This window comes from Lolium perenne, chromosome 5, assembly GCF_019359855.2.
Source record: "Lolium perenne isolate Kyuss_39 chromosome 5, Kyuss_2.0, whole genome shotgun sequence".
Classification (NCBI taxonomy): Eukaryota; Viridiplantae; Streptophyta; class Magnoliopsida; order Poales; family Poaceae; genus Lolium; species Lolium perenne.
Genome location: NC_067248.2, coordinates 20324364 through 20345962, shown reverse-complemented (window position 1 = coordinate 20345962; position 21599 = coordinate 20324364). Strand labels below are relative to the sequence as shown.

Sequence of the window (21599 nt, the reverse complement as noted above, 5' to 3'; positions counted from 1 at the left end):
TGATAAGAAAATATATCCTGTTATTATTAGTTCTAAGCTTTCAGAGTTTGAAGAAGAAAGGTTATTGGAAATATTGAAGAAACACCGAGGAGCTATTGGCTACACTCTTGATGACTTGAAGGGGATTTCTCCCTCTATTTGCCAACATGCCATTAATATGGAAGATGATGCAAAGCCTGTTGTTGAACATCAACGTCGTCTAATTCCTAAGATGAAGGATGTGGTAAGAAATGAGGTATTAAGACTTCTTGAAGCTGGTATTATATATATCCTATTGCTGATAGTAGATGGGTTAGTCCTGTGCATTGTGTTCCTAAGAAAGGAGGAATGACTGTTGTGCCTAATGATAATGATGAGCTCATACCTCAAAGAGTAGTTGTAGGGTATAGAATGTGCATTGATTATCGAAAGTTAATAAGGTTACTAAGAAAGATCATTACCCTTTGCCTTTTATTGATCAAATGTTAGAAAGGTTATCCAAAAATACTCATTTTTTGCTTTCTTGATGGTTATTCTGGGTTTTCACAAATTGCTGTTAAAACTAAGGATCAAGAGAAAACCACTTTCACTTGTCCCTATGGAACTTATGCTTATAGATGCATGCCTTTTGGTTTATGTAATGCCCCTGCTACTTTTCAAAGATGCATGTCTGCTATTTTTCATGGCTTTTGCGAGAATATTGTGGAGGTATTCATGGACGATTTTTCCATCTATGGGAATTCTTTTGATAATTGCTTGCGAAACCTTGATAAAGTTTTGCAGAGATGTGAAGAAACTAACCTTGTTCTTAATTGGGAGAAATGCCACTTTATGGTTAATGAAGGAATTGTATTGGGACATAAAATTTCTGAGAGAGGTATTGAAGTTGATAGAGCTAAAGTTGAAGCAATTGAGAAGATGCCCTATCCTAGGGATGTTAAAGGTATTCGTAGTGTTCTTGGTCATGCTGGGTTTTATAGGAGGTTTATTAAAGACTTCTCCAAAATTTCAAAACCTCTTACTAATCTTCTTCAAAAAGATGTACCTTTTGTTTTTGATGATGATTGTAAGGAAGCTTTTGAAACTCTAAAGAAAGCCCTAACAACTGCTCCTATAGTTGAACCTCCTGATTGGAACTTACCATTTGAAATTATGTGTGATGCTAGTGATTTTGCTGTAGGCGCTGTTCTTGGATAGTGAGTAAATAAAAAATTGAATGTTATTCATTATGCTAGTAAAACCCTTGATGCTTCTCAAAGAAATTATGCTACTACTGAAAAAGAATTGTTAGCTGTAGTCTTTGCTTGTGATAAGTTTAGATCTTATATTGTTGATTCAAAAGTTACAATTCATAATGATCATGTTGCAATTAGATACCTTATGCAAAAGAAAGATGCTAAGCCAAGGCTTATTAGATGGGTACTTCTGTTGCAAGAATTTGATTTACATATTGTAGATAGGAAAGGTGCTGATAATCCTGTTGCTGATAATTTGTCTAGATTGGAAAATATTGCTTATGATCCTGTTCCTGTTAATGATAGTTTTCCAAATGAACAATTGGCTATAATAAAGGTGAGCTCGCGAGACAGTCCTTGGTACGCTGATTATGCTAACTTTATTGTTTCCAAGTACTTGCCTCCAACCTTTTCAGCCCAGCAAAGGAGGAAATTCTTTTATGACTTGAGGCATTATTTCTGGGATGACCCACACTTATATAAAGAAGGAGTGGATGGTATTCTGCGAAGATGTGTTCCCGAATATGAACAACAAGAGATATTGAGTAAATGTCATGGTAGTGCTTATGGAGGACATCACGCCGGAGATAGAACCGCGCAAAAGGTTCTACAATCAGGTTTTTATCGGCCAACTCTCTTCAAAGATGCAAGGAAGTTTATTTTTTCTTGTGATGAACATCAAAGGGTTGGTAATATCTCCAGACGCAATGAAATGCCTATGAATTATACTCTTGTTATTGAACCGTTTGATTGTTGGGGATTTGACTTCATGGGACCCTTTCCCTCTTCAGAAGGTAACACTCATATACTTGTTGCTGTTGATTATGTTACTAAATGGGTGGAAGCCATACCTACAAAAAGTGCTGATGGTGAGACCTCTTTAAGAATGCTTTTAGATATTATTTTTCCTCGATTTGGAGTTCCTAGATATATATTATGACTGATGGAGGTTCTCATTTTATTCATGGTGGTTTTAGGAAAACTCTTGCTAAATATGGTATTAATCATAGAATTGCTTCCGCTTATCATCCTCAAACTAGTGGGCAAGTAGAATTATCAAATAGAGAGATTAAAGCTATCTTGCAAAAGATTGTTAATAAAACTAGAAAGAATTGGACTAGTAAATTGAAGGAAGCACTATGGGCTTATAGAACTGCTTATAAAAATCCCATGGGTATGTCACTTTATAAAATGGTTTATGGAAAAGCTTGTCATTTACCTTTAGAACTAGAGCACAAAGCTTATTGGGCAGTAAGAGAACTAAATAAAGATCCTAAACTAGCCGGTAAGAAGAGATTGCTACAATTGAGTTATCTAGATGAATGGAGAAGTGAAGCTTATGAAAATGCTAAACTCTTTAAAGAGAAAGTTAAGAAATGGCATGATAGAAGGATTATCAAAAGAGAATTTAATATTGGGGATAAAGTCCTATTGTATCAGTCTCGTCTCAGATTCTTTGCAGGGAAATTACTCTCGAAATGGGAAGGACCATATGTTGTTGAGGAGGTGTATCGTTCAGGAGCAATTAAAATTAGCTCTCTCCAAGGCAATGCCACACAAGTGGTGAATGGACAAAGACTCAAGCATTATATCTCAGGTGATTCTTATAATGAAGATTTTGATGTTATTCGAGTGGAAACACCGGAGGCTTTCATCAAAGGTCAAATTGACAGTCCGCCAGAACTCGACTTTGAATAGGTAACAGTACTGGTAATAAAAAGTTCGCGATTTACTTTCCGAACAATGTTTTTGCTGTTTTTGGAAAATATGAAAAATTACGAGATCGAAACGAAGTGGAGGAGATGCACGAGGGCGTGCCCCCATAGGCCGGCGCGGGCCCCAGCCTGGCCGCGCCGCCCTATGAGGTGGCCACCTCGTCGCCTCTCTCCGACTCTGGTTCGACCTGGTACTTTCCTTTTGTCGTGAAAATTCCTGCTATATAATCCCCCGGACCCCTGGAGGTTCGTATATCGGTTTCTCGACGTGTTTTGTTTCGAGCTGTTTCTGCTAGGATCTATTTTCAATCTAGGAGCACCATGGCCTCCAACAACAAGGGCAAGGGGCTTTCGGAGGAAGAAGTGAAGAGGGTGTCGACAAAACAAGAGCAACAAGCCGTTGGGAGTAAGCAAATCTTGGTGGGATCTGTTGACACTCGACGTTCTTTCTCTCATAACTTGCAGGGACCCTTACCACCTGCTCTTAGCCTCGACTCTTTCCCTGTGTTGGAGGAAGCTCTACGGGCTACCGATGAGTTTTGTGATCAATACCGTGCTCTAAGAAGAGAAGTGGAGATACTTCAGGAGGAGAATTACCGACTCCGTAGAATGCTGGAATATTACTCGATTCCCATCACAAGGCCGCCACCGCTAACTTCAGATAACAATGAATCTCTTCAAGTCTTAGTGCAGAACTGCCAAACTGAGAAGCTGAAGCTGAAGGAGATCTGTAAGAATCGCGGGAAGAACTCATCACCACCATCGCCGAAGGAGTAATTCATCATCGGTATTGGCATCCCCTTGGTTTGTTCCAAGCTTGGGGGAGTGCCGCGGTATCACATCATCACTATCTTTTACTTTTTACTATCAAGTAGTGTCATATCATGAGTAGGGAAGTTATCATATAAGATGGGTTGCAGTGTGGAGGTATCTCTCCTTTAGTTGGTTGTCTATGTATCCCTTGGTGTGAGTTATCGTTATGGAATATTAATGAGAAGTCTTATCATTTACATATTGCACATCTTATTTTAGTTTGCAATTCCTATTATATGATTGATCTTGTTATTAGTATTGGTGTCACTTTGGGAGCATTGAATAAATCTATTTGGTTTTGGCAAACTTAGCATTGGTCAATAGCAATAACACTTTGAGGTTTAAGTAGAAAAGAGAAATACATGTAGTTGTTTCATTGTCTTTCTTTCTTGTTAGCTCCTTAGCTTATTATTCTGAAGTTAAAATTGTTTGTGCTTACAAGGAAGATGCATGATTGTTTCTATCACATGTATATTTGTTTGTTTCCCTCAACTCTTGTGCTTGCTAATTAACCTTGCTAGCCAAAAACCTCAGACTTGAGAGGGAATGCTTCTCGTGCATCCAAACCTTAACCCGAACCTATGCCATTTGTGTCCACCATAACTACCTACTATATGGTATTTCCTGCCATTCCAAGTAAATACTTCGTGTGCTACCTTTAAACAATTCAAAATTTACTATCTCTTATTTTTGTCAATGTTTTATAGCTCATGAGGAAGTATGTGGTGTTTTATCTTTCAATCTTGTTGGGCAACTTTCACCAATGGACTAGTGGCTTCATCCGCTTATCCAATAATTTTGCAAAAAGAGCTGGCAATGGGATTCCCAGTCCCAAGTTAATTAACCATCATAATGTTACAAAAATAGACACTCCTCCATGGTATGTGATTGTTGGACGGCACCCGAGGATTCGGTTAGCCATGGCTTGAGAAAGCAAAGGTGGGGAGGAGTGTCATCTAAATAAAACTAAAATAAAAATGCACTCCTTCATGGTATGAGATTGTTGGCAGGCACCCGAGGATTCGGTTAGCCATGGTTTGTGAAAGCAAAGGTTGGAAGGAGTGTCAACCAAAAATAAAACTTTGTGGGAGCTGCTCTTCGAGAGTTTGTCTGGCAAGGGGGTTAGAGTACCCGCTACCAGTCGTTGACAACAATAAACACCTCTCAAAATGTTACTTTTATTCTCTTTATATGATTTCAAAACTGAAAAAGCTCTAGCACATGATTTAATCCCTGCTTCCCTCTGCGAAGGGCCTGTCTTTTACTTTATGTTGAGTCAGTAAACCTATTTCCCTCCATCTTAAGCAAGCATTTGAGTTGTTGTGATCAAACCATCTATATTGTGATTTACTTCATCATGTCTCTTACTCTTCCTTGTTTAGTACAAGTTTTATCCGAATGAATATAGCTTTGAAAGTTATCAATGATTATGAGGAGATTATTATGATTGAGTATGCAAGTTGTGCCATATAAACTTTAACATGAGAGCGCTGCTCGATAGATAAGTATAACCTGTTGACTGTTCTTTGACCAAGAACGAAGTTTGCCATCACCAATTATGATTTCTTATGCACCTTTATTTGTGATTACCTTCTACTTGTTTCAAGTTGAATTATATGAGGAAGTTGTTTACTAGAATGTCTTGTGTGAATGAATATGATGCTTCTTGTCCGTATTTTATTTATCGACTCTTCACTCCATAAACATGTGGTCCTGTTTACTGAGTTCAGTTTCGCTTGGGGACAAGCGAAGTCTAAGCTTGGGGGGAGTTGATACGTCCAATTTGCATCACTATTTTATATCATAATTTGCTGTTATTCATTGATATATTTCATATTTGGAGATGATACTTATGTTATTTCATCTATTTTGCATGTTTCATGATTATTGGAGGATCGCGCACCGGAGTCAGGTTTCTGCTGGAAAAAGCACCGTCAGAATGCAATATTTCGAAAGATCAACAATTGACGGAAATTATATGAAAATTCCTATTTTTCCAGAAGACGAAGGGAGCCAGAAGGGGGAGCTGAGGAGGGCCGCCATGGGCCCACCCCACAGGCCGGCGCGGGCCAAGGCCTGGCCGCGCCGCCCTGTGAGGAGGGGCCCACAGCCCCCTCTGGCCTCCTCTCCTTCGCGTATTTCTTCGTCCCGAAAACCTAAGCTCCAGGGGGATAGTCGCGAAGAGTCACAGCCGCCTCTGCGGGGCGGAGACCACTAGAGAGAAAAGAGCTCTCCGGCAGGCTGAGATCCGCCGGGGAAATTCCCTCCCGGAGGGGGAAATCGACGCCATCGTCACCGTCATCGAGCTGGACATCATCTCCATCACCATCGTCATCATCTACATCATCATCACCGCCGTCTCCACCGCTGCACATCGTCACCGCAATAACAATTCGGGTTGGATCTTGATTGTTTGATAGGGGAAACTCTCCCGGTGTTGATTTCTACTTGTTATTGATGCTATTGAGTGAAACCATTGAACCAAGGTTTATGTTCAGATTGTTATTCATCATCATATCACCTCTGATCGTGTTCCATATGATGTCTCGTGAGTAGTTTTTTTAGTTCTTGAGGACATGGGTGAAGTCTAAATGTTAGTAGTGAATTATGGTTGAGTAATATTCAATGTTATGATATTTAAGTTGTGGCGTTATTTTTCTAGTGGTGTCATGTGAACGTCGACTACATGACACTTCACCTTTATGGGCCTAGGGGAGTGCATCTTGTATTCGTTTGCCAATTGCGGGGTTGCCGGAGTGACAGAAACCTGAACCCCCGTTGGTATATCGATGCAGGAGGGATAGCAGGATCTCAGAGTTTAAGGCTGTGGTTAGATTTATCTTAATTACTTTCTTGTAGTTGCGGATGCTTGCAAGGGGTATAATCACAAGTATGTATTAGTCCTAGGAAGGGCGGTACATTAGCATAGGTTCACCCACACAACACTTATCAAAACAATGAAGATTAATTAGCCATATGTAGCGAAAGCACTAGACTAAAATCCCGTGTGTCCTCAAGAACGTTTGGTCATTATAAGTAAACAAACCGGCTTGTCCTTTGTGCTAAAAAGGATTGGGCCACTCGCTGCAATTATTACTCTCGCACTTTACTTACTCGTACTTTATTCATCTGCTACATCAAAACCCCCTGAATACTTGTCTGTGAGCATTTACAGTGAATCCTTCATCGAAACTGCTTGTCAACACCTTCTGCTCCTCGTTGGGATCGACATTCTTACTTATCGAAAATACTACGATACACCCCCTATACTTGTGGGTCATCAGATGATATATCATGGTACGAGTAAAGAGTACTTGTCAGGAGACGAGGTTGAACGAGGTATAGAGATACCGATGATCAAACCTCGGACAAGTAAAATATCGCGTGACAAAGGGAATCGGTATCGTATGTGAATGGTTCAGTCGATCACTAAAGTCATCGTTGAATATGTGGGAGCCATTATGGATCTCCAGATCCCGCTATTGGTTATTGGTCGGAGAGAAGTCTCAACCATGTCTACATAGTTCGCGAACCGTAGGGTGACACACTTAAGGTTTGATGTCGTTTAAGTAGATATGGAAATATGGAATGGAGTTCAAAGTTTTGTTCAGAGTCTCGGATGGGATCCAGGACATCACGAGGAGGTCCGGAATGGTCCGAAGAATAAGATTCATATATAGGAAGTCATTTTCTAGGTTTGAAAATGATCCGGTATTTTTTTATGGAAGGTTCTACAAGGTTCTAGAAGAGTCCGGAAGAAATCAGCATGGAAGGTGGAGTCCCAGAGGGACTCCACCCACCTTGGCCGGCCAGCCTAAGGGAGGAGGAGTCCCAAGTGGACTCCTCCCCATGGTGGCCGGCCACCCCACCAAAGGAAAGGGGGGGGAGTCCCACTCCCCCTAGGTTTGGTCATATGGAAGGTTTTATGTTGGGGTCTTATTCGGAGACTTTTGACCTAATCTTTGGGGATTTCCACCTATATAATGAGGAGGAGAGGGAGGGGGCAGCCACTCTTGGCCGCACCACCTAGGGCTGCCCTTGGCCGGCGCCCTAGCCACCCCCTCTCCCCAAACCCTAGCCTCTCCTCCTCCACATAATACTCCCGCAACGCATAGGCGAAGCCCTGCCGGAGTTCTCCACCACCACCGCCACCACACCGTCGTGCTGCCGGGATTCCGAGGAGGATCTACTACTTCCGCTGCCCGCTGGAACGGGGAGAAGGACGTCGTCTTCATCAACACCGAACGTGTGACCGAGTACGGAGGTGCTACCCAATTGTGGCACCGTCAAGATCTCTACGCGCTTTTGAAAGCGGCAAGTGATCGTCTACCGCATCAACGAGAGCCTCCTCTTGTAGGCTTTGGAAATCTTCAAGGGTTAGTCTCGTTCATCCCCTCGTTGCTCCCATCTTCTAGATTGCATCTTGGCTTGGATTGCGTTATCGCGGTAGGAAATTTTTTGTTTTCTATGCTACGAATCCCATCACCTCAGGCATGCAGCTTAGGCGCATCATAGCCTGTAGGCCAGCAGTAGCAGATCCCAAATCATCGAGCGGTCCAAGTTCCCGCCAAGATGTATCAATGAGTTCCTTCATAGCCGGTCACGCTCCTAGAAGATCTCGTATCGCAGTTGTCGTCCTTGAAGAGCATGGCAAGTTTCCTTCGCCAACTAAATTCATATGCATTATATTTTGGAACAGATGGAATGTGATAGCTTGGCTATTGTCGACTGAGGTAGCCGAACTACAAAAGATTCAAGACAGCAAAAATGTGCAGCCTTAGGTACACACTACGAAAAAACCTTGTTTCAGGCAGAACTCGGTGAAACATCTGGCCGTCCGCAAAGATCTGATGTCTTCCATTGATCAGCTGGAATACACGATCGACAGTGTTGCTCCCCCTCTGAAAGATGTAGACATTCCTTTTTTTAAACCAGGGCAAAAGCTTTGCCTCATCCATTAATTAAGAAAAGGATGCTCAGTTTTTAGGAGAAAACCGGACGAGAACCTAAAACGATAGGGTCAAACCCACACAAAGAACACACCCTCACACGCCCACAAACAAGACACTCCAACACTTCAACACCACAACACTAACAAACACTCACACAAGACACTCCAACATCGAGCCGTCAAGGACAGGCTACGACATTGGGGGACCCGTCAGCCAACTGCAGATCAAGGGTAGGCAATAGCTAAGGTGGTGAGAAAATCGCAAACTTCCCTAGCGATGATAGCTCCGGGCACCGCAGACGACAGCCCAGACTTAGGTACCCCATCATCAATAGGAACCATCTGCCTGTCGGAGTCAGGCGAGAGAGAGAGAGACTGCAATGTCAACAACATCACATTTCTCAAAGCCAAGATACGTCGAAGAAGCCACATCCGAGGACTCGTGTGAGCCGGGTCTCACTTCCTCGACAGAGGGAGGCGTAAGCACACCACCACACAACTCCAGGAGCTCAGGCATGATCTTCATGACAGGAGCCGTGTTCACCGAGCTCACCCTAGCACGAGGAGAGAAACAACCATGAAGGCTCGCTCCGGTCGCACCCACTTTGCCAACAACATGTAGAACCAAAGGATCGACATGCATTTGGGAGATCTTATCCAACACAGCTTCCGTCCGCTTCAAAAAGCCCCCAATCGCAAGCATCCAGCTATGCAAGGAGTCAACAGCCTCGTGAAGAGGACGGACGGCCTCTTGAATCAACTCAGCTTGCACCTCCAAAGCAGATCGCATATCCACTGAGGTCAAAGAACTAACATGGGCATCAACAACTGACGCCCAGGATCGACGACGTGGCACAACGGATGGGAGCGAGATCTCAACCTGGGCCCGACAAGGAGCATTCTCCTGGCGGGGCGACGACGCGATATGGCCTTCCAAGAAGCTAAGAGGACGCCAAGCATTACGGCAGTCACGTGCCCGATGACCATTCTCAAGGCATCAGAGCACCTATAGGGAGCGAGACCTCAACCTGGGCCCGACACGTTCCTTTCTTTCTAGATCCTCCAATGCAGAAGGATGGTCACTGTGCCGAATTCACGGCGCAAGTTTCCTGGTGCCATCAACCTGGCCGTAAGCCACCAATGTTTAGTGCCCTAGAAGGTGACACCTGGGACGGGAAAATCGGCACGAACCGACAACACACCTGATGAGAGAAGCGACGATGCAAAAAGAGGTGCATGCAGTCCTTTTCAGTAGCATGACATAGGAAGCAAGCAGGGTTGTGCAGCTAGCCTCTCCGTGCTAGATTATCAGCGGTTAAGCACCGCCTACATCAGCCACATGAAGAATCTGCAACGCATAGGGGCCTTGGATTTCGAGATAGGTTTGGTACATGCAAAATTGTGTTGGCAATGAAGAAGGGCTTTAAGGTGGGATGATGGAGAAGGGTCCGTCCTTAGTGCATTGCCACAATGCCTCGTCATATCGTATATGCCTTATGTCAGCATTGTGCTCGCCACGATGTCCCCCCCCCTCCCCACCCAAATATGTCCATGACCCAACGATGGCTATGTAGTGATGAGATTCGTTCCATAGAAAATAAAAAAAAAATATGCGAAGAACGAATAAAAGTAGATCTATTCTACAGTAGGCAAGATCCAAACTATAAGTAACGAGAGATATTTAGATGTACGTACCCTCATAGATCGCTAAGAGGAAGCGTATCTAACGTGGTCGATGTAGTTATACTTTACATGCGAAATTCCCTCTGATCCAAATTAATTTACTCCACTTTGTCTAGATATGGATGTATATAGACGCGTTTATTTCCTAGATACATCTCTATTTGGACGTTTAGTCAATTAATATAAATTGGATGAAGTATGTTTTGTACACACTAGTAGAAAATCAGGCTTCCGTTCGAAGCTGTCTAGAGATTTAGTCCCGGTCACGTTACGAGCTCGGACTAATGTGAGCATTAGTCCTGATTCGAATGGCTAGGATGCCGAAAAGTTTTAATCCCGGTTCGTAATGGGACACCAACCGGAACTAAAGGTGTTGCGGCAGGCTGCCAATGGTGCGAAAGCCTTTAGTCCTGGTTGGTATTACACACCGGAACTAAAGGGTTCTAGTTTTTTTTGCTCCCCACGGTAGACGGAAAGAGAGTGGGATTCAGATGTTCAGTCACCTACCTCCACTGTCCTAATTCTCAAAATGGACTAAACCTGGTAATGAACACTGGTAAAAGATAAATATCGCTGGAACAGAAACACAGGTCTTCCTCCGAAAAATTAGCACCAGGGATGCATTTTCCATATGAGCCAACAGTACTGTTGTCACACGCAAAATGCAGTGAAATGTTTAGCGATTCTCAGGAGTCAGGATAGCATAATATCCACCTACATCTGCAACACATCCCTTACATAGCTAAGATGCCGCCGTAACCTGTGTCAAAATGGAGACCCATGATCGAGCATACAGTTTGAAACTGGTTTAACCTGTGAGCGCAAGAAATCCTAACACATGAGCAGTCCTAACAATTAGTAGTACTTAGTAGCCGTTAAAGGGATATCTGAGAGAGATGTGAGAGGAAACAAGGCAGAGTTTTCCATTGTTCCTTTTCTCTGAGTGGGCCAGTATCGATGGTTGCTTATATTACTCCTCCGCAGACTTCTCGGCCTTCCTGCAATCATGCCACGGAGACCAAAAGGCGTCAAAACTGCACCTCCAACCGCGGATCGAGCTAACAAGGGGTTTAGATATGTCCATTTTGCTCTGCAGATGATGGATTCGATCTGTCATGGTAATAACTCAAGATTAATAAATGTCATCCTTACCTCAGCGCTTCCCTAATCTCTTCACTCTTAGGGTCCAGCTGCAGCGCCTCCCGGAATGCATTAGCGGCACCCTCATGGTCCTGCACATTGTGAAAATATCAATACAATGAGAGAGAGGTCATCAATACACCCCCTACATTTGTGGGTCATCAAGACTATTTTCTGGCATCATTGCCGGAGGGGGGGGGGGGGGGGGGGGAGGTTAAACACTATTGAAGACTGAAATTGGTAAAGGAAACTTTTACTATAAGTGCTATTTTTATTTCTGTTTACTGCTTTATTTCATTATGGAGATGTCTCCATTTGATTCCCTATTTGGGATTACTACTACCACAGTTACGATAGTAGAGGAACCACCGCATGCTCAAGTGGATCTTTCTAAAATACCTATGAAAATCGTTGAACGTGTTATGAATAACTGCTATTTAGGAGATGGAACTGTTCATCCGGGTGATCATTTACTCTTTATATATGAATTATGCGAGTTGTTCAAGTGTGCATGTATTTCAACGGACAAAGTTAAGAGGAAGTTATTCTTTTTATCATTTAAAGGAAGTATGAGTATCCATTACAAAACAAATCAGTGTCGAAAAAACTGAGCAGACACACAATTTATAGCAAACCTTTGCACCATCCGGCGCCTGCTTTCTCAACAGGTATGAGTTTGTTACACTTTGTAATAATAACTTATGAAAATCTGCAAAAAATATAAACTTGTGGCAGATGCTCCGGTAAATATCGCAACATCTGTTGTGTGCTTTCTCTATAATGCCAATAATACATGTCTGTTACAAAATCAACAAGCATATGCAACATCGTAAAAGCTTGGGAGTAAATTGTGCATGGCCGGCCAGATCTTGTGGTTTCTTTTTTGCGAAAATTAGACCAACCTATTAATAATCATCAACAATATTATAAAGATGTCCAAAAGTAATAAAACCTACAGATAGGTCATTAGACCACATAGCGACGACTACAAACACTAGCGCGAGCCGAAGGCGCCTCGCCGTCCTCGCCCCTCCATCAGCGAAGCAAAGCAAAGCTTACCGTAGAAGAGCTTGTTGTAGTAGACAGACGGGAAGTTGCCGTGGTAAGATCCCAAAGAACCAGCGCACAGGGACAACAATTTCTGTGGCTTCTCGATCTTGTTGTTTCTATGTTGCCTTCGTGAACCGTTGCAGTTGGGTCTCTGGGAGAGGTAGGACGTGTTGATCCATGTAACTTGATTTTCTATTAATGAAATACATGGTTGCTCTGAAAAATAAAAGAAGCTAGCTAGCAAAGCAGGCAACGTGCACATGCTAACCAAGATTTCTTTTTTTTTGTCGAGCCGCACATGCTGGCAAGGAAGGCTGCAGCTAGCTTCTCGTGCGACGGTGGGCCAAACATATATGCAGGCAAGGAACGACGGGCCACAACGAGGGCCCATGTAGTGCCCCTGTTGGATTGCGAAGAAGGAATGGACCAACTGCCGTTCCACCAACCATCACCGAAACATCTCAACAGAAAAAATACATCACCGAAAAAAAAAAGGTAACCTATTGTCACCACCACCTCCACCCGGCTAGAGATGGCACCCGCAGGGTATGGGTACGGGTAGAGCCATCCCATACCCGTCCCCGTCACGTTCAATCTTACCCATCACCCGTACCCATACCCGCCAACGGGTGCAAGTTTTTCCCATACCCATCACCGGCTGCAATAAGTACCCGCGGGTAAAAATACCCGTGCTTATAACACATCAAATTGATCAAAAAATATGACATGAGGTGAAACAATCCTAAATAGGGGACTAATCCTGACTAACCTACCAGCAATTGTGAGACCAGAAAGTTTGAGATTCAACCTAGCTATGTAAAGGTGTGATTAGGGGGGGATTAAGTACTTTAGAATATTACAACGGCCTACTTGTCAAATATAGATGGGTACATGGGTACATGGGTATGGGTTCTACGATCCCATACCCGTACCCGCCTTACCCGATGGGTATGATATTTTCCCATTTACAAACCCATGGGTAATATTTTGTCCCATACCCGTACTCCTATTGGGTTTTTACCCGGCGGGTACGCGGGTCATGGGTACCCATTGCCATCCCTACACCCGGCCGACCCAACCTATCCCCCGCCCCTTGTTCTTCCGCCCGCCATACACGCGACCAAATCGGTAGCTGGTGAGGCAGCTTGCACGCTAGGAGGTGGCGGCGCCGGCGGCGGCGCGCCAAGCTGTGGCGGCGCGGTGGAGTTGTAGGCGGGCGGAGAGCAAGCGGCGGCGGCGGGCAACGCGGAGCGGGAGCAGGGGGTGGCCAGCGGCGGCGGGACAAGCAGGCAGCGCGGAGGCGGAGCGGCTTCGATCTCCATCCGTCGCGAGGTACGGTCAAGTTCAGATTGGGGTGGTGGACTGGCATGCAGACTTGTTCAGACGTCTGCCAATTTGGCAGCTCTCTGGCTCTCCGCCAAAGGTCCAATTTTTCCTCTTCACAAAAAATAGAAGAGAGTCCACCAGCAATTAACGGGAGGGAGGAGACGGAGCGAGATAAGGAGAGTTATCGCGGGCGGCGTGCGTGGGGAGATAGAGAGAGAGAGAGAGAACCAAACCAAAGGTGGTAGAGTAGATGTGATGTGAGCCACCCTCTTTGTATCCCTCGCCAACTTCTCTCCCCTACCAACTTCTTTTCCTCCCCCTACCCTTCTCTCTCCTCGTGGCGGCTGGCCTTCGCCTCGGGCACGCTTCTCCCCCCTGCCGCCGCCGCCGCCGCCGCCCGCCGGCCGAAGCCGCCGGGTACGTACGTCTCGTCCTTGCCCATCTCTATCGCTTCCGCCCGCCGCCGGCCGACCGCCAGTATCCCCTCGCGGTTGTCTAGCTATCTGCCATGTTTATAGGACCGGCCGGCGTTTCTTTCTCCCACGAATTCCTCGCCCGCTCTCGGTTGTGGCGATACTTCCTCCTCCCTTGCTCTACCACAGTTCAATCTCGTCTCTTCCTGCGCGTTTGGATTGGAAGGTGGCGGTGGTTGGCGACGCCTCTACCGGGGGTTGACCCGTGGAAAATTCTTGCGTTCTCGAGGGGGTTTGGTTTGTTGGATTCCTCTGATCGGTTTCTGCTCTGTGGTCCGTCGAGCCTCCTCGCCGCCTGCTGTATTTCTGAATTCCGATTGATTTACGGTGGTTTCTCCCTTGGGTCTGGTGGCTGCAATCGGGAATAGTGGTGTGGAGATTGGTACAATTGCTTTGGTGGATACAGTGATAATTGTGACCGAAAAAATACTGTTTTGATGAGTAACTGTCGGTTCTGTAGCTCTTGAGCTACTCGTAGGTGGATATCAGATGTGTAGCAGGATTCTGTATGCTCTGGAGTCGAGTGTGTGCTTGCTCATTTCTGGCAACTGACTGCCAGCAGTGACAAGTACACCACCTTATTTCTGTTTCTACTTTTAGGGGCAATCCTAGTGCTACCACTCCCCCTCTGCTCTCAGAAGGAGCCTCCACGTGATGGAAGCATGGGGGAGACCTGGTCTACCAGTAGCAATTTCGTTTCTTTTTTTTTTCTTCTCTCGTGTTTGCATTTTTGTTGTGCTTTTAATCGTTTCACAAGGCCCCAGTGGAAGTTGTGGGCCTTGCACTAGATTGGATGCCTTAAGGAGTGGCGTTTATGTGCTGAGGGGATGAAGGTTCCTGTGCTCAGGGGATGAAGATTATGAGTTTATGTGCAATGGCATTATAGTATGATGATTTACTTCTATAGGATCCGTTTTGTTTATTCTAGCTCATGGCCCCTGGGCACATGATTTAAGCAGGCTGAAATTATTAAAATTGTGGTTTTAGGGTAGCAACATACACCATGTTATGAACTGCCCTCTTATGTCCATTTTCCTTAGAAGTACCACGTGAATGATTATAAAGATGAAGGTAATATGATAGGATTTGCTGTTGCTTGTTCTTGTCAGAAATATGCGTACTATTTTGAAACGATTCTTGTAACATGACTTCGATGGATGAATAGTACAAATATTCAATTGTCACCGGGCTGGTTCTTTGAACAACATGGGTGATATTATTACCTATGATCAAGAAATAGTTATGATCATTGAAACAGCGTTACAAAGTGCTGGCATTGTTGGTAATACGGTGAAGCACATTAGTAATGGATGGCATAATCGAACTTTAGAAGCCCTTGATTACTTGCGCTGCACGCATTGCTTTCTCAATGTCTCATTCTTTTTAACCCAATACTGTTTTATTTACCAATTTTGTATTATGACTTTAATCTGTCTATTATATTCTCATATTGGTCACGCTATTACAGGTGGCACTTCAAGTATGGTTAGCTTGAGGAGACGTCGGCTATTGGGTCTTTGTTCGGGTAAGGCAAAGTCGCTGTCATAACGGGAAACATCTTGCTCATATGTTGTAAATAATTGTTTAGATAATTTTATTTTGTGAAAATGTGTAAATGTTTTCAGTCTTATGGATATGAAGCTGCAAAACCACATCTTCCACATATCCTATAAGCCATACAGTTACAGATAAAAGAAATAAAAACATGTAATAGTATGCATCCTATAGCTTTTATGACAAGATATAATCTGCTCTCTCTCTCTCTCTCTCTCTCTCTCTCTCTCTCTCTCTCTCCCCCCCCCCTCTCTCTCTCTCTCTCTCTCGTATGTAAGTACTATTGTCAAACTTTCATCAAAAGAATTCTGTATCTCCTCACATACCTGTAGTAGGTCGCTCTGTAGTCCACATGTTAGTAGCATTGGGTAGTTCTATAAACAATTACGGAGGACATGTTTGGAGAATCAAATGGGATGGACACAGGATGACGGTTTCCCACCTGATCTTGCCCACCGGGATTAAACGGGATAAGCGAGATACCATGTAGTGAGACCTGTGGGTCCCATGGGAGATCATATAGCTGCATTGACGCGCTGGCCATGCTCTGCCAATAGCACTGTCTCAGGTTCGTGGTCATTGTCTGAAGAATGCACGTGGTTCAGTTCGAGTACTGCCTGTTCAAGCATCATGTGCTAACCGGCGGCACGGCTGGGTTGAAGATGGCGACCTTGTCTGTGTATGTCTACATGAACAGCGGCGACTCCCATGACATGCTGTGCGAGGACGTCACGCCCGCATACAAGTGGCATACAGTTGAAAAAGAAGCGGCAGCAGTGAGTTCACGACAGTAGCAGAGGGGGCGGCAAGGATGCCTGATATTTTACATGCTGCCGTCCTCATCTAGTCAAGCAGGCACAAGCGGGCATTCCCGCCGGCGCAACATGAGTTGTGTTGGCGGGACACCCAGCGGGCTAGGTGGCACACCCGTCCCACTTAAATTGAGAGTTTTCATGGGCGGGGAGTTCGTTACAAATTAAGTGCTGCCTGTACAAGAGTTGTGGTTACGATCAATTTTGGCAGGTACTTCTGGTACCGACCTCATGGGAGATAGGACGCTAATTGGAGGCGACATGGCACACAGTATTTTCTGTTCCAAGTTTACATATGGTGTGAATAAAACTAGATTGAGAAGTGTTCTTTTTGGGTTCAAATATCAATTTTGTCTGGTTAATTGCACTGCAACTCTTCTGTTTGTGTCAAAGTGGCAGCTTGAACTTCTTATAAGTGAAAACACAACCTAGTAAATTTGCACAAATTGAATCTGACGTTCCAGGTTCCATTCTGTCAGATGGGGCTCACCCTGACTCCCCGAGAGTGATCTAGTAATCTAAAGTGATAAACGCAGTCCTCCCCCCCACCCCCTACCCCCGCGGAGTCTTCCGAGGCTAGGCAAGTGGCGCGCAAGGGCAGGGCGTCTGTCTCGACTCTCCTCCACCGGTTGGTCCACGTGGCGCTGCACAATTGTCCCAGCCAAAATATCTCTCCATCCCGGTTGTGCACGACGAGAACCAATCCTTATCTCCTCGTTGGTAAGATACCATTGAGGATGCTACATTGGCTGTGAATATTTGGTGTATCCTGTCTGGCCCATTTATCTAAATTTGGTTAGTATCCAAGCTGGTTATTTTGTTAATTTTTTTTGCAAGTCCGAGTTGGCTTTTTTGTCCGTAGTGGAGCCAGATGGTGCCTTCTCAGAAGGGCGGGAAGTGGCTGATCGTCCCGCCATCCAGTTGGCTGCCTGCGTATGCCTCCCAGGTCACATTAGACCCGCCTGGGACAAAAACCCACCATATGCTTTGGAGAAATAGGCCAGCTCACACATCCCAAACAGAAATATGCATCGAACGTGGCGTCCTGTATGGCAACACACAATTGCCACCTTCCTGTTATAGTAGGTCTAGCCTTTCACAACAGACATGAGCTATTAAACCTGGTGCAGTGGTCACTCTCTCCAATTTACATGGTTGAATGTGGATCCATTTCTAATGTTTTGACTGCCAGTTTGCATAAACCAACAGTGCAAGTTAAAATTGACTCATGTTGAGATAAAGCATAAGTACTAGTATTTTTTTTTTGCTTCGCAAAGGACATCTTTTTTATATATAATGGAGGTATCAAGTGTTCTGGTACTCACTTTGTGAGGCAACAGACTACTGGAAGAAATTTGGCAAGAGGAGACGAGTACACATCATGTGTATATCAGCAATAGACAGAAAACGTTCAGTGGGTCAGAACCAGATTTGTGCAAAAACACTGATGAAAATATACATGGAAATAACCCCTTGTAATCCTGCGCTATTTAAGTTACTGATGGAAGCTACCAGGCTCTTAGGTTAATTCTTGGTTTGAAAAGTTACCGAAGTGCTGTTCAAATACTGTTGGAAGATGAGATGTTTTTGGAACATTACTATTTATTTCACATGTGCCTTCCCATATTTAGAACCTAAGTTGGATATGATCATTTGCACTGTTTGGGATCATTTACATAGAAAGCATCTTTAATTCTTCATAGATCTATGAACTCTGTATGCTGTTATCGTTTGGACAGTTACATCAGCTTAACTTTTGTTTCAGGCAAAGATTCATTGCCAGTTGATCTTCCTAAGCCTGTTGAGAATGAAAAACATTCGGAGGTTGCACACCCAAATGTGAACCCGTTCAGTGTGCACCCACTGCCCTTGGTAAGTTTAGCAATTGTCTGTTCCTTGTAAATTTGATAGACAGGCTATAGCACCATGTTTAGTAATAGCTCCTGTATTTCTCCTACCTTTTGTATCTGTACAAATCCTGATGGCCTTTGTTAGTGATTCTTCTGAGGACCCGTTTTGTATTTCCAATTAAGTTTAGAGCTTGTTGTTTGCAGTTGCAAAGACGGTTTTGCTAATAAAAGAAAGCTTATTTGTTACAGACCTGGATTTCTGATGTACTCCCAGAATCCTCAAATGGTTCTGACTCTTTGAAGGATGAGAAAAACCAATACTATCCAGGTCTCTTACGCAGTATTCTTTGTATTTCCTTTATCCGTGTGAAGTGCATGTTATTGTATCATTTTATATGGCAGATGATGTATTTTAGAATTACATGTAAATTTTCGAGCAAAATAGGATTTGGTTAACAATTTTTTTTATCAGTATCCATGTGCTACATTTTCACAGTATTAATATTTTTTCGATCGGCTAATCCAACAGGGGCAGGGACACTTGCCCCAGTTAGTCTTATGGTGCAGCGGGGTCTCCAATTGGAATTCCACCTTATAGGGAGAGCACATGCATGCATGTAGAATCTGCCGCCTCATTGCTATCATCATCGATTAATTACTAAATCTGAATATTTAAATGATTTATCTTCTGAACCATTAACCTGATTAGCTATCCGTTTTCACCGTTGTGTTCGTATCGACGGCTTCAAAACTAGAACCAATGTTTTAAGTTTGGACGATTTATTTTCGCTGCACCACTTTTCATTTATATATACAGTGGTTGCCAAATAAACATCGAAGAGTTCCCAACATAAAAAAGCATAGTTGTCAGATAATTTTATGCACATGTTTTAGTCATTGCAAATTTGCAATGTTATACAGAGCTAGCGATTGAGTACTCTAGTGTTTACGGTATCTAAGAGATGATATCATTTAATACAAAGTAGTATTATGCTCCTTTGCATTGAACTATGTTATTACAACTTGGCAACTAAGTAGGTGTAACCTAGAAACTAAGTGATAACAATTTGGCAACTGCCAACGAAAAAAAGTTGTCAAAATTATGTCAACATGAGATTTAGTATTGAAGATCTCGTTGTGAGTAAGCCAACAATGAAAACAGAACATCAATCGAATTTGCGGTTCGAGAGACAAAAGTTATATTTTATCTTTGAGCACAAAGGGAATTGCTGTTGTCATAGATAAGAGAGGGGAAGAAACGCCACATCCTAATGCAACCACGTGGCGGCAGCCGTGTAGTAATGTCCTTTGATTGAGTTGCAGTCTCCTTTTCAAAAGGACAATTTAGAGTCTAAATTAGATTTGTCAGCTCCAGTAGATAGCACATTCGTGTTTAACTTTCTTTTCTCACACTAATTAAACATTATAGATACTCAATTACTGGACTAGGTGATTTGTGAAGTTTTTCTCTAAAGATTCACCCGTCAATTTTTTTAAAGTACAGAACCTCTTGTTTTCTTCCATTCCGTATTGGTGTCACTACCTTATCTTCATCTTGCTAAAGAATCACAGTGTGTGCGATGAACATCACAATTGCTCTACAGCAAGTCACTATATTATATTTTTGGTTTTTTTCCTTGTAATTTTAGGCAAGGAGATTAAGCGCAGAAAGCGACATAGAAGAAAGCAGTATGTGGACCAAGAGCCATGCATAATGAGAGGGGTCTATTTCAAAAACATGAAATGGCAAGCTGCTATAAAAGTTGATAAGAAACAAATTCACTTGGGCACTGTTGGAACACAGGATGAAGCAGCCCGGCTATATGATAGGTAAGTTCGTCTTAGGAAACTGAGTTTTTTAATGAATTTTCGTCGTGGAAGAGTGCATGCATATTTTTTCAATACTTGATGCTTTTGACAAGAAAAAAGTCAATGATTAATCATGCTACCAAAGTTTGGGAAATATTTTGGTTTGTGCGCCTGGTTTACGACTTACAATCCTTGGTATGAAACTTGATATATAGCAGGCTCCTCCGGTACTTTTGCACTTTTGGTTCTTAATTTTGATCAAGTGATATGGATGTGATGGCATGCTGAGGCCAGATAAGCCTAGTTTGTTGCCATACTGATGTTCTTGCTTTGATTCAACATCATTTAACAAGTCAAGTATATATAACCTACGTGCAGGGCAGCTTTTATGTGTGGAAGGGAGCCAAATTTTGAACTTTCGGAGGAAGAGAAAAAAGAACTGGACACATACACATGGGAGGACTTCTTGGCGATAACGCGCAACACCATAACCAACAAAAGTAAGATGAAGTATTTTCGTAGTCATTTCTTTCCTGGCAGCAATGATGAATAGCATAGCATAATTTGTGTTCGCTTCTTTGTCTCTACTAGAACAAAGAAAGGTTGGGTCGGTAAGGCGTAACAAGGCGGACTTATTCATAGGAGATACTGAGATGGTCAATGGTGGTGGGTCTTCGCACTCTGATGATGGAGATGTTGAGACATCGGCTTCTTAGATGGCCACCTGCCAGATCATCACACCCAAATGGGAGGGTCCGACAGATTCGTTTACATTTAGATATTCTTCCCTGTGAATAATTAAAGCCATGTGCATAAGGCCTTGCAGTCTGATAAAGTTAAAAGGTTAGATAATCATGTCATCTCAAATAAAACCAGAGATGTTCAATTATAGAAGCAAATTCCGCTGAGCAATCATGTTTTCCAGTTCCATAAATGTGTATATCTTGTCGATAGTTTTACCTCAATTTACCCGACATGTAACTGGTTTACTTTATGAATGATCCCTAAAGAGTATTTCCATTTGCGATCAATTTGTATTACGTATAGGTGGAATTTCAGCTTTGGAGGTGACAACAATGATAGCAACAAGGTAAAATGCAGCCCCAGCCAATATGTTTAATAGCTGTGCAGCCAATATTTCTACTCTTCAAAGATCGCTGAGCTTTTTAAGGCCAATGCATCACCCCACTATAGCCTGCCACGTCAGCT

At 43.4% G+C, this 21599-nt stretch overlaps 1 protein-coding gene and 1 long non-coding RNA gene across 4 annotated transcripts; one reads left to right on the top strand and one right to left on the bottom strand.

The window, feature by feature from the left end:
- Nucleotides 1–11024: 11024 nt before the first annotated feature.
- Nucleotides 11025–11602, bottom strand: LOC127298828 (uncharacterized). The gene is made up of 2 exons (XR_007850153.1): nucleotides 11529–11602; nucleotides 11025–11374 (listed from the first exon to the last, which is right to left on the bottom strand). It is a non-coding gene; the product is annotated as an uncharacterized lncRNA (long non-coding RNA).
- Nucleotides 11603–13654: 2052 nt separating this feature from the next.
- LOC127298825 (ethylene-responsive transcription factor-like protein At4g13040) lies at nucleotides 13655–21421 on the top strand. Of its 3 annotated transcripts, none has more exons than XM_051328685.2 (7): nucleotides 13655–13898; nucleotides 15834–15890; nucleotides 18497–18603; nucleotides 18831–18909; nucleotides 20231–20411; nucleotides 20769–20890; nucleotides 20982–21421. In XM_051328685.2, the coding sequence occupies exons 2-7, from the start codon at nucleotides 15848–15850 to the stop codon at nucleotides 21104–21106; spliced, it is 657 nt and encodes a 218-aa protein (XP_051184645.1). In that variant the 5' UTR covers nucleotides 13655–13898; nucleotides 15834–15847; the 3' UTR covers nucleotides 21107–21421. The 3 variants fall into 3 exon arrangements, with proteins under 3 accessions (XP_051184645.1, XP_071675852.1, XP_051184644.1); XM_071819751.1 differs by lacking the exon at nucleotides 13655–13898 and adding an exon at nucleotides 14123–14313; XM_051328684.2 differs by lacking the exon at nucleotides 13655–13898 and adding an exon at nucleotides 14124–14309.
- The last annotated feature ends 178 nt before the right edge of the window (nucleotides 21422–21599 follow it).